This window comes from Hemitrygon akajei, chromosome 10, assembly GCF_048418815.1.
Source record: "Hemitrygon akajei chromosome 10, sHemAka1.3, whole genome shotgun sequence".
In the NCBI taxonomy this organism is placed as follows: Eukaryota; Metazoa; Chordata; class Chondrichthyes; order Myliobatiformes; family Dasyatidae; genus Hemitrygon; species Hemitrygon akajei.
This window is the reverse complement of record NC_133133.1, coordinates 51,332,092-51,345,749: the sequence shown is the minus strand read 5'-3', so window position 1 is coordinate 51,345,749 and position 13,658 is coordinate 51,332,092. Positions and strand designations below refer to the sequence as shown.

At 38.2% G+C, this 13,658-nt stretch overlaps 1 protein-coding gene across 2 annotated transcripts in view; it reads right to left on the bottom strand.

Moving 5' to 3' along the window:
* LOC140734385 (sushi repeat-containing protein SRPX2-like) overlaps window positions 1-13,145 on the bottom strand; it is an 87,353-nt gene extending 74,208 nt beyond the window's left edge. For both annotated transcript variants that reach the window (XM_073058264.1, XM_073058265.1), the window contains exons 1-2: window positions 13,049-13,145; window positions 12,613-12,756 (exon numbers count right to left, since the gene is read on the bottom strand). In XM_073058264.1, coding sequence (XP_072914365.1) covers window positions 12,613-12,688 — 76 coding nt within the window. In that variant the 5' untranslated portion in view covers window positions 12,689-12,756; window positions 13,049-13,145. The remainder of the gene's footprint in view (window positions 1-12,612; window positions 12,757-13,048) is intronic.
* Window positions 13,146-13,658: the final 513 nt, after the last annotated feature.

Below are 13,658 nucleotides of genomic sequence, written 5' to 3'. Positions count from 1 at the left end.
GGGGGAAGAGGCAACCTAAAATCTCCTTTCTACCTGTGAACTTATCATAGTTCAATTCCAGCAACCTCAAACACATCCATTCACCTTATCTTGCCCCTATCATTAAGCTGCTGCAATATGCCAACATAAAAATAAACATTCAAACACAAATTTATAAGGAGTGCCATGTTCCACATTAAAACCCTCAAATTTAAAACACCAATTTTAATCATTCAGCATAATCAAAAATACACTTTGCTAAGTAATGTTCTGTAACTCATATTGGAGTAAGATAGCTTGTCATAGGGATTAAGACTATTCAGTTATACAACTAAAAGAAATATAACTTAATGAATTATAAATATTTCTCAACCTGCCCAAGTTTTACTAGGCAAACATGAGGAAATCTGCAGATGCTGGAAATTCAAGCAACACACACAAAATGCTGGTGGTGTGCAGCAGGCCAGGCAGCATCTATAGGGTTCTCCCTATAGATGCTATAGGGTTCTCCCTATAGATGCTGCCTGGCCTGCTGCGTTCCACCAGCATTTTGTGTGTGTTGCCAATTTCTGCTAGCAAAGCTGGAGTTATAGAAAGACTGTAGTTGGCATGTGTGAAGTGATAGATGGGGATTTTTGGTCTTGATTGGATATTTGTGAAGCAATTCCATATTGGCAGTGGTAAGTATTTTTCTTACATTATTAGACAATAGAAATAAGAATGTCTGTAGCACACACTTCCAGCATTACAAATCATTGTGTTAGATAAGAAAGCAAAAGGTGCATGAGAACCATTCTACTCAGCCAATTCACTTATTTCTTGATCACTTGCATTTCTGTCATTGTAGTCTAGGGATTAAATGCATTTGGTAAAGGTATCCTTTAGTTTCATTCCACAATCCATTGAAAAAAAATCCTCAAATATTTATTTTTCCTAAAATTTTCTGAATATAGTCTGTGCCTGTTGCTCTTTGCAAGTAATATTTCCATGCTGTCGACATTACAAAATGAACACTACTAAAAAAAGATTATCACATCCTATGAATGTTGGCCTTATTCCCAAATGATCACTTTTAGGAAAGATAAGCAATCCAGCCTAACCTACCTTTACTAAGTCCTTGGGGTAACTATGTGCACATCTGAGTTTATGGCAAAAAAAACTCTCCTAAATGGTTGTTCCTATCAAGAAAGCCAAATGCAAATTTAGGGAACGCAAGCTGGCACAAGTTGTCAATAGAACTTCTACCTGCTGGAGAAAGTCCAGTGGGATAGACTTCACTGGCACTCATAATAAAAACTATAAATCTCATTCAAAATGACAGCTCTTGAATTATTGCAGAGACAAGACGAGGCTCGAGCAGACGGAAATGTTTCGGAGTTACCTATCCCATTGTAAGGTGGCTCACGTTCAGATGCTCTGACATAGATTCCTTCTGGGCATTCCAGGGTGGAGGACATATGATTTGATTTTAAAGACAAGATTGAAATTGATTGCTAAAATGTGCTCACAGAATACAACCTTCTTGGAATTCAACTGAACTAAGGCATAGAAAGATTCTTTGGATATCTAGGATGAAACTAAAACTTGCCAATCAAATTTATAGTCCAGGCTTCATCAACCATATGAGGTATTAATTTTAAGATTCACTCTCCTTCCTCTTCTACAGAATGTCAAATGATTTACCTTGTTCTCCTGGCACTTTTTATTGCCAAATCTTTTCCAACCTTCTCCTCAGAATGTCAGGTTAAGCTACATCTTTCGAGGCTAAAGTTGAGACTAACTGCCTCAGTGCACAAGTGTTCCAATGTCTTGTGATGCATTTCTTACTATGAAGAGGAAACAAGGTGAAATTTTGGAATACTTGTGTCCTTCTGGAATACTGGACATGTCATATATTTGTTCAGTCCTCAGTTTTCAAAGGTGGTTAAATTTCATGCACTCAGTTTGAAGAAAATGAACATCAGCACAATATCCAAGTATTTGATCAAAAATGTCAGTCACATGTACGTAAACAAAACAGAATATTTTAATTTAAAAGCAATAAGAAAGAAATGGAGATCCTGGACATCTGAAATAAAACCAGAACACAGGACAGTATGGACCAGGAACAGACCCTCGGCCCACTGTGCTGTACCAAGCTAATTAGTCATCAAATGGCTAACTAAACTAATCTCTTCTGTTAAAAACAATGTCCATAACCTTCCATCCATGTGCCTGTCTAAAAGTCTCTAATGTTTCGGCCTGCACACCACCCCAGGCAACACATTCCAGGCACCCATAACTCACTGTGTAAAAAAACTTGCCCCTCACATCTCCTCTGAAATTACTCCCTCTCACCTTAAATGTATGCCCTCTGGTATTGGACATTTCAACCCTTGGAAAAAGATATTGTCTCTCTGCTCTTTTTATGCCTCTCATAATCTTATAAACCTCTGTTAGATCTACCCTCAACCTCTGCCGCTGCAGAGAAAACAACCTGTTTGTCCAATCTCTTAGTATAGCACATGCCCTCTAATCCAGGCAAAATCCTGGTAAACCTCTTCTGCATCCTGTCCAAAGCTTTGACAAAGCTATAAGGAAACAACTATTACTGTATGCAATACCCCTGATGCGGCCTAACTAGAGTTTTATAAAGCTGCAACATAACTTCATGACTGTTGAGTTCAATGCCTTGACTAATAAAAGCAAGTATGTCATATACCTTCTTAACCACCCTATCAACCTGTGCAGCCACTTTCAGAGAGCTATGAACTTGGACCCCAAGACGCCTCTGCTCATCAACACTTAAGGATCTTGCCCTTAACAGTGTACTGCCTCTTTCCATTTGACTGACTAAGGTGCAACACTTCACATTTTGCCAAGTTAAACTCACCTGCCATTTCTCCACCCATATCTGCAACTGATCCATATCCCATTGTATTCTTTGCTAGTCTTCTACACTATCCACAGCACCACCAATCTTCATATCATCTGAAAACTTTCTAACCCACCCATTTAGGTTTTCATCCAGGTCATTTATATACATCACAAACAGCAGAAGTTCCAGTACAGATCCATATAGAACACTACTAATGACAGTCCTCCAGCTAGATTAAGTCCCTTTGACCAGATCAGACCCATTACTGAAATCCATGTAGACAACATCCACAGCTCAATCTTCATCAATTGCCCTTGTCATCTTGTCAAAAAACTCAATCAAATTAGTAAGACATGACATGCCCTGCACAAAGCCATGCTCATATATCCTATGCCTAAGAATTCTGTCCAGTAACTTCCCTACCACTGCCAAGAGACTTGCCACGCTATAGTTTCCAGGTTATCCCTTGTTTGCTTCTTGAATAATGGAACATTAGCTACTTGTCAGTCCTCCGGGACCTCATCTCTGGCTAGACAGGACGAAGATATTGGTCAAGGCCCAAGCCATTTCTTCTCTTGCCTCTCTCTCAATAACATAGGGTATATCCAATTAGGCCCAGGGGACTTATACACCTTAAAGATCTTTAAAAGACCCATCAATACTTCCTCCTTTACCTTGAAATACCCTGGCATATCAATGCACTCAGCACTGATCTCCCTATCTGCCACACCCTTCTCCTTGGTCAATATTGCTGTGAAGTACACATTAAGGATCTCATCCATATCTGCCACATCCAAATGACTGTTCCTCTCGTTACCCTCTCTCTAGCTATCCTCTTGCTTTTGATGTATGTATACAATTATTTGGGGTTCTCTTTAATCCTACTTGCCAAGGACTTTTCATGGCCTCTCCTGGCTTTACTAATTCTCTTCTTCAGCTCTTTTCTGGCTTCTTTATAATCCTCAAAGTTCTGTTTGATTCTAGAATCATAAGCTTTGCATACTTCTCCATCTTTACTAAATTCATCACCTCTCTCAACATCCAAGCTTCTCTTAATCATGCCATCCTTGTCCTTCCTTCTTACCGGACCATACCTGTCCTGTACAGTTGGTCTTTAAACACCCTCCACATGTCAGATGTAGACTTGCCCAAAAACAGCTGATCCCTATTAATTCCCCCTAGTTCTTGCCTAATGCTCTCATAATTTGCCCTGCTCCAATTTTATACTCTCCCGCAAAATTCATACTTATTCTTATCTATAGCAGTTTTAAAAGTTAATGAGTTGTACAAATGGGTGACCTTGCATCAGAATTTGGCAATTCTGAGATAAATTCATTATCTGCATCTGTTGGAAAAGGAATTAGAGTTTCTGGGACAATTTTAAAGGCACAGGGTAGATATATCCCAAAGGTGCAGAATTATTCTACAAGGAGATTGAGGCAACTGTGGTTGACAAGGGAAGTCAAAGACAGCATAAAAGGAAAAGGAGGGCATATAATATAGGAAAAAAGTGAGAAGTTAGAGGATCGGGAAGCAACAGAGAGGGCAGTTTAAAAAACACAATAAGGAGAGAACAAATGAAATATAAATATCAGATAGCCAATAATATAAAAGAGGATAGCAAAAGTTTTCAGAAATACTTTATATGAAGAGTAAAAGAGATGTGAGAGTGGATATTGGACTGCTGGGAAATAATGCTGGAGAGATAGTAACAGCAGACAAAGAAATGGCAGATGAATTTATTAAGTATTTTGCATAGTGTGGAAGACACTAGCAATATGCCAGAAATTTGAGAGTCAGGGGCAGAAATGAGAGTAATTGCTATTACAAAATAGAAAGAGGTTGGGAAGCTTAAAGGTCTGAGGCTAGATAAGTCACCTTGTCCCCATGGTTCTGAAAGAGGTGGCTGAAGAGATTTTGGAGGCATTATTAATGATCTTTCAAGAATCACTAGATTCTGTCATGGTTCTGGAGGATTGGAAAACTGTAAATGTTACACTACTCTTTAAGAACAGAGGGAGACAAAAGACAGAAATAATAAACCAGTCAGCTTGACCAGTGATTGGGATGATGTTGGACTCTATTATTAAGGATAAGGATTCAAGTTAATTGGAGGCACATGAAAAAAATACGTTGAAGTCATCTTGGTTTCCTTAAGGGGAATCTTGCCCAACAAATCTGCTGGAATTCTTTGAGGAAATAACAAGCAGAGTGAGGTGAGTCAGTGGATGTTGTTTACTTGGATTTTCAGAAGGCCTTTGACAAGGTGCCACATGAGGCTGATTGACAAGATAAGAGCCCATGGTATTACAGGTAATATACTAGCATGGATAGAGCATTAGCTGATTGGCTGGAGCCAGAGTGGGAATAAAGGGGGCCTTTTCTGGTGGGCTGCCAGTGACTAGTGGTGTTCCACAGAGCCTTAATGTTTTGGACTGCTTATTTTCACATTACATGTTAATGATTTGGATGATGGAATTGATGCTTCTCCGTCCAAGTTTGTGGATGATACAAAGACATACGAAGGAGGGGAAGATGGTATAGAGGAAGCAGGGAGTCTGCAGAAGGACTTTGACAGATTGGGTGAATGGGCAGAGATGTGGCAAATCAAATATAGTGTAGGGAAGTGTATGGTTAAGCACTTTAGTAGAAGGAACAAGGGCAAAGACTATTTTCTAAATGGGAAGAATATTCAAAGATTAAAGATGGAAAGGGACTTGGGAGTTCTTGTGCAGAATTTGCTGAAGATTAATTTGCAGGTGGAGCAGGTGGTAAAGAAGGCAAATGCAATGTTAGCATTCATTTTGAGAGGACTACAATATCAGAGCAAGGACATACTGCTGAGGCTTTATAAAGCCTTGGTCAGACCACTCTGAAGTATTGTGAGCAGTTTTGGGCTCCTTATCTTAAAAAAAGATCTGGTAGCATTGGAGAGGTTCAAGTGGAGGATCATGAAAATGATTCAATGAATGAAAGGGTTAACACATGTGGAGCAGTTGGTGGCTCTGGCCCTGTACTCGCTGGAATTCAGAAGAATCAGGTAAGATATTATTGAAACCTGTTGAAAATTGAAACACCTGGATAGACTGGATGTGAAGAGGATATTTCCATTGGTGGGTGAGTCTAAGACCAGAAGGCACAACCTCAGACTAGAGGGATGTCCATTTAGAACAGAAATGAGGAGGAATTTCTTTAGCCAGAGGGTAGTAAATCTGTAGAATTAATTGCCACAAAGAGCTGCAGACACCAAGTAACTCAGTATATTTAAATCGCAGGTCGATAGTTTCTTGATTAGTCATGGTGCCAAAGGTTACGGGGAGAAGGCAGGAGAATGGGGTTGAGAGGGATAATAAATAAACCATAGCAGACCCGATGGGCTGAATGGCCTAATTCTGCTCCTATTTCTTATGGTCTAATCCAGTATTGAGTATCAAGTAACTGTACCTCACAAATACACTGAGGCTAATCAGATTCGTAGTAGGAAGCCGAGATTGGGAATGGGATGGAAAATTAGAGTGACTTAATTTTTCCTCCAGCTGAGTTCAAAAGATGAACCCAAATCAAATCAGCTGCCAATCCAAAGCAGGTAGAATAACACTGGCAATTTCAGATTCTTACTTATCAGTCTCTGCCACTGGGGTTAAAGCTATGAAAGCCAAACTCCAGGAACAGAGCACCATTGTCTTGTTGGTTTAAGTTACAGCAGCTTCCACAAGCATTTTGTGATGCAATTCCTGATTTCTACTACACTGTAAGTCATTTAATTTTGGAATTTTAGGATATTGATACTGTGTAATTACAATTCCACAATAACAATTGCTCTCTTGGAACTTGTAGTTCTCCACTCATTTGTTTTTTTCTTGTCTAGTATATTTAAATGACACAATTTTAAAAAAATGTGCTAAATAGTGTATTTTAGTTAAAAGGGCTGTATTCCTGATGAGAAAATATGACAAACTGATTAATAGCTTCCATGCACTTAAAGGTGACCATCTGATATTTTCATCATGGTAACTTCACAAACTTGAAAATGATAGTTTTAACATGCTTTGTTATTCTACAAGGTGTTCACACAGAAAAATTAAATAAATGTTTTCTGAAAAGACTGCTTTTCATTCAGCAAGTAAAGTTTATAAACCTATACGAGAATCATTGACATTTGTGACTTTGCTAATTAGTGAAAAAGCTAGTCTCAGCAACTGTAAAAAGTTTTGATCGATAGCTTCTCCTCGGATGTTGCATACTTCGCTGAGAATAACTACCCAACAACATCGATAAATAAATTGTGATTGGTTATGAAGAATACTTAGAAAGTTCATAAATGTATAATGGTTACCTTGAAATTAACCTTGAATCCTGAATGTTACTTTCAATGAATGTGGAATTTGGAAAATAAGGGGATAATTTACTTTCATTTTCAAAAATGTATTATTTTCATTTAAATTTACAGTTCAATTCTCTTAACCTGACAGTGTTAATTTGCAGTGATAAATTAGCAGTAAACATGAGAAAATTTAATTTTGGTCTCCCTGGTACTTGAGTAGCTGGCCGGTGGTGTAGTGGCATCAACACCGAACTTCGAAGCGAATGGTCCTGAGTTCAAATCCGACCAACCCCTTGCACACTTTCTATCCATGTTGTGTTAAGTGTCAAGCTACCAACTTGGCCTCATACAAAAGTCAAAAATGCTACAGAAGCAGCAAAAATGCCGCCAGATGTGTCATAAGGCGTGGAAAGGGACAACAACAGGTATATGGGTAGCTAGTAAGAACTGGTACTTTGGGTTCAATCGGCATAATTGAACAGTAATATGGGAAGATAAAATGTGAAGGCCCCAGTTAAAATTATGGAATCCATGGAATGAATTTTATTGAGAAAGTGACTTCGGTGAGGTGGTTGTTAAATAAATTCAATGCATTTAAATAAAAAATCTAAGACTGGCATGGCAGGGCATGTGATATGTAACAGCTGTACTATATGCAAGATAATAGAAATTATTGGGATCCATGACATCACGTGATGCATGTACTTTCATCTAAAAAAAAATCAGAACAGAGTTGATGAAATTCAGACACTGTGTTACACTGGGGAAGAGAAAATTTACTTGCCATTTTGCTTCAGGTGGTCGATACATCCCACTGATACGGTCAGTTAAACAAGTCAAGATGGTTGACCTTGCATGATGTAGGCTTGTAACATGAAAGGTAGCAATACAGGCACCTCAGCCCTTCCACTTAAACAGCTTTGTTGCAGCCTCTGTGGGTGCCAGCAGAAACTGCTGGGTGGATGAGTAAACTATTCAGTAAAGCATTGCATTATGGAGGTCTTTCAAGTTGCAGATATGAAGGGGTATGTAGTGATAATAGGTGACAGCACAGTTACTGCCTTCTTCCTGTTGATTGCTCAAGTTAAGGACACCTCAACAGGATTAGAAAGGAACAGAGCCAAAGAGGAAAGATTCATTTGCCATTTTCCTCCTGGGGAACAGTGTCATAGAGAGGACAAAAGCAGGTTCTGCTGAAGGAATATGAGCAAGTAGGGCCCAAATTAAAAAGCAGTAACATGAAGTTGATAAATTCTGAATTTCTACCTAAGACATGCTGATTGGCATTGAGTAAATAAATAAGGTCAAAACAATTAAATGCAAGTTCCAAATATTGGCGTGGAAAAAACTAAATTCAGTTCATGGGACACTGGTATCAATACTGAGAAAAAAGGTTCACGTGATTAGTGTCACATGAATTATGCTCAGAGGAGCCGTGTTGAGTCCATTAACAAGCAATGTCAATAAGGCATTGAAGTAAATAGTAGTGGTGAGAAAGAGAAATATTTGATTGTTACATATGAAGAAAAAGTGATAGTGCACAGTAGCAACATATGTAATCATAACCAGTTAGTTTCAGGGTGAAAGTGAATGCAAACACAAAAGTATACATCCTATTACAGTAAGGACTTGATGACCTACAGTATATCCTAGGGTTTTGAAGGCTGCAGCTGTGGAGATATTGGTTGCCATCTCCATACCAAACAAAGGACCAGTAAGCTTCATACTAGTGGTTGTGAAAATGCTGGAACTTTCCAAGTTATATGGCAGCATAGTAGTGTAGTGGTTAGCACAATGCTTTACAGTACATATGACACGGGTTCAATTCCTACTGCTGCCTGTAAGGGGTTTGTACATTCTCCCCACGACCGTGTAGGTTTCCTCTCTGGGCTCTGATTTCCTCCCACAGAACAAAGACATACCAGTTGGTAGGTTAATTGGTGATTGTAAATAATCCCGTGATTAGGCTAGGATTAAATTGGGGACTGGCCGGTGTGGCTCAAAGGGCCAGAAGGGCCTATTCTGCACTGTATCTTGTTGCCTGTCCCGTGAGTTTCTCGTGAGCATGATGTTATTGTCTCGTGATATTGGTATGAGGTAATTGTCTCCTGATAGTGGGGTGATTTGATGTCACGTGATGGCATGTTCCAGCCGGTATAAAAGGGGAGACCATAGTTTGTTAGTAGTTGTTTTGTTGAGTCACAGTTGGTGGTTACATAATCGCACAAGGAGAGAGAGAGAGTGAAGAATTACCAGCTTCATGCGAACCCAAAGAATTGGGTAGAAATCAATGGCATTCTGTGTGTCTCAAAGTGATTGATGTGGATTGTGGCACACACTTTTGGTTAACCCATTCATGGTCTCGGGTGTGTGGTGACCACCTCCGGCGAAAGGTCAGTTACTTTGAGAAATCTTATTCTTCGTGATCTCTTCAGAAAAGGAATTTCTCGGCTGGGGATCTGCGTCGACAGTTTTGTCTTTTATTTGAGAATCGCTCATCGCTGGTTCGGGAAGTCTCACCTCTCACTTACTTTATGAATCATATGGACTTAATAAACTACCACTTTAAGACTGTGCTTGAATAAGCTGTTAAGATTTATCTCTAAGTTTGACTGTTTGATAACTATAGACACATAACACTGTTAACTTCTGTTTAAGTTAGTCATTTGTTTAATTTGATGGTTTTGAGCAGAGGTTAATAAATTTTGTTTATTTATAAAAACCTGACTCAATTTCATATCTATCGCTGCTGGTGCATAACAATCTCAATAAGTAAATAAATAAATAACAAAGTGGTAGCATGGTTATATGTGTAATTTGGACTAAGAAATTAAGTGTAGGATATTTAAGTTTCTTGATGAAACAAAGCTAGTTGGCAGTATTGATCCTAAGGATAACAAGGCGAACTTTGAGTACATAGAAATGGGCTAAACGAATGGGGAAGGAGATGATTGATGATTTAGAATCTGAAAAAGTGTGGGGTCTGTTAGAAAAGGACAGAAAGGTGGATTTTAATTTAAATGGCAAGATAGAGATTGATTTTCAGGGGAACCTGGGTGTCCTTGGACATGAATCACTAGACGCTAGAAAGCTGACTCATCAAGCAGACAGCATGCTGGACTTTATTGCAAAGAATTGGAGTACAAGAGTAGAAACATCTTATTCCAATTATATAGAAACCTGCTGAGATCATATCTGGAATATTCTGAACAGATCTGGTTTCACTAGCTATGAACAAATGTACTTGCGATATTGAGAGTGTGGCAGTGGTTCACCAGATTGACAGCCTTGCTATAGAAGGTGAAATTAAATCAACCAAGCTCATACGCCCTTGAGTTGAAGGAATATACGGCTGTTTCACAGAAAGACACAAAATACTTAACCAGGCTTGGCAGGGTAGATGTGGATTTATTGTTTCCCCTGGATGAGGAGATTTAGAATTAGGGGCCATTCATCTTAAAATAAGACATTTAGAGAGGCGCATGAACAGGAAAGGTTAAAAGGGATATGGATCAAATACAGGCAAATGGGACAACTCGAAAAGACACATTGGTCAACATAGACATTTTGGGCTGAAGGGCCTATATCCATAGTATCCATACTCAATGACTCTGTGTATAACTCAATGCTTCTAAGTGAATAACTCAATGCTTCTAAGTGTATAACTCAATGATTCTAAGTGCATGTCTCAATAATTCTGAGTGTATGACTCAGCGTGGAAGTTCGGTCCCTGACAATATTCAAAGTAAAGATTAATAAATTTTTAGATGTTAAGGGAAGCAAGGTAAATGGGATTGTTACAGAGAAACGAGATTGAGGTAATAAATAACTGCTATGATCTGGTCGCGTGGTGAAACAAGCAAGAGGAGCTGAATGTCCTATTCTGGCACTGATTCCTATTCTTATGTCGGTGTTTTAAAGGAACATGAAAACATTATTGAGTTAACCATTTCAGAATCTGAGAAGAAAATGCACAAATCATTGCCACAATCTGTGCCATATTTCGTATTGTAGCATTTTATAGCATTGTTAGTTAATAAGAAATATTGTGAGTTTTAAATGTTTAGTTTTTATTCTCTTTTTCAAAATAATTTACAGATTCAGCCTTTAAATTATGAGCTAAATTGTCACTTTTCCTTCTTTTGGTAAAGATCAAATTACTTGTTTAAAATGTTCTGGATAAACTTAGTTACAGTTTACCCAAACTGCCTGGGTTGTGTTAATCAATGAAAAAAGACACTGAATTGTTCTCAAATTCTGAATTGTTCTAAAAACCATTAAGATCTAAAACTCTTTTTTTTCCCAATTTTCCAGAATTTCCTTTGGCACTTAATGCTTACTTTAATTATTAGACTGGTACAGTTTTATAACCTCAATAATTCAGCTGAGTTAAATCTAAACAACTTCACAGCTACTTTTTAGTTAATCACCCTGTGGCAACATGAAGCTGAAGTTGAAGGGAAAAGCATAAAATACAAAGGAACTGTACAAAAAAGGCCAAGTACTGGCATTTCCATTAGCACATTAACTTTTTCTTATATAATTCTGTTAATAAGCATATGCTTTTCTTTAGAGAGAAAGAGAGAGGTAGTGAGAGAGTAAAGTGGAAAGAGAGGGAACTGAGACTTGGTACTGAGACTATGATTTGTCACAGAAACTTCTACACTTCTGTAGTGGAATCCAACACTTTAAATGAAAGATCCAAACCATATCAACATTTCACTCCATCTCATCTACACTCCCAGCACGCTTGTGCTGCCAGGATCCACAAGTAAACTTCAGGTCTTTACTCAATCTCCCCTCCCCATCAGCCAGAAGATCCCTGCTACGTTCTGCTCCTTCCTCTCCATACTTCCCTTTTTGCCAGCTGCATTCTTCAGATCCTGGCAAATAACACTTCCTGATTTTTCTTCCAAGGGCATGCTTTCTGACATAAACATACAAGCAACTGATAGTGCAAACAAAATGGGGCCCAGCATGTAGCATTTGCTGGGGTTCTGCCCACCCTCCACTGGGTGTTTAAAAAGGCATTTTTACATTGTTTGTCCCATTGAGGACATTGGGTGAAAACTTGCAGAACAATAACAAACAGTAAAAACAAACTTACTTCCACAGTAAACAGTTGTCATTGATAAAATCTTTCACTTTACATTGAGTTCCTGTCCAAATGATCTGACATTTTGTTCCTTCTCTGAAAAGCAATTTTAATTTTCCCCTATAAAGTTCTGCATAAAGTATGGCATGACAATGCAGGTTTGATTCCCAGTCTGCACTGAGTTAATTAAACTCAGTAAGAGTGGAGTGTGTTGTGTGTGGATTTGCAAGTGGAGGGGGAAGGAATGACTCATTATATGTGGATTTATATAAAAGTTGAAGAAAATTAGAATGATGAAACATTCTGACATATATTGATTCAATACAAGGGAAATAAAATGGCAAAATACACATTTACCTTCAGATCCGTATCCAAATCCAAATCCAGTAGCAGATCGCACAGTTAGAGTGAACAAGAAAAACAGTCCTCTCATGTCTAGTTGCAAAGGAGCTGCGTTGATTCAAATTTGAAGCTTCTGGAAATTTCTCTAGCATATTATATCTACGAACATGATCAAGAAAAGAATTCAGCTGCATCTTGAGATTAATGTTATGCTGGCCACAAATAATATCTACAGCATCAAAGAGAACTATACTGCACAAATTGTCAATAGAATTTAAGAAACTCAGAACAGTCACAGCTGTTGAAGTTGTTCACAAGCTTCGTTCACTCTGCTGGAGAAAAGGTGTTTAAACTTTAAAAGGGGTCTTATAAAAAAATTGAAAATCTTCTTTAAACCATAACAATGTGAAAACATCTTCTTTATTTAAAGTTCAGTAAAAATATTAATTACCTTTAGTATATGTTTCCATGGTATCCGACCGTATAAATTCTAAGTCGGGGTTTATAGCATGTAAAAGCAAGGAAGCTTTTGAGAGGAACTAATGACATCATTCTGTTGAACTGAGTAAGTAGCTTGTTGCAGCCTCTTAAAGCTACACTGGCCTTTCACAAAAAAATCCGGCAGTGGCTTGCACTACACTGAAGAGTTCCTTTAAATGATCAGAAGAAAAGTAAGTATCTTATGCTGGATGTGACACTCCATGAATTTAAATGCATTCACAGGAAGCAGCTTAAAAAAGTAGTAGAGTTTAATAGTGCAGTACTCTGTTTTGAGGCAAATATGAGATTATTTACATATTCTTTGTTTGATTCTGCATCAGTTGGTGGGATAAAACTGTTCACAGATGTAATTCTTTCTCAACAGTAAAAATGTGAGTTTTTTTCAGACACAGCAATCTGCATAATCAGAATTATTACTGATTTTTTTTCTACGACTTGTCCTATGGGTTTGTCACTATGAAACAGTTGGTATGGTTTCAAAGTACGTAACAGCAAAAAAAACGAACCTAACTCGGCTCACTGTTTAACTCAGTGGCATTTATGTCTCAGAATCAGGGGAT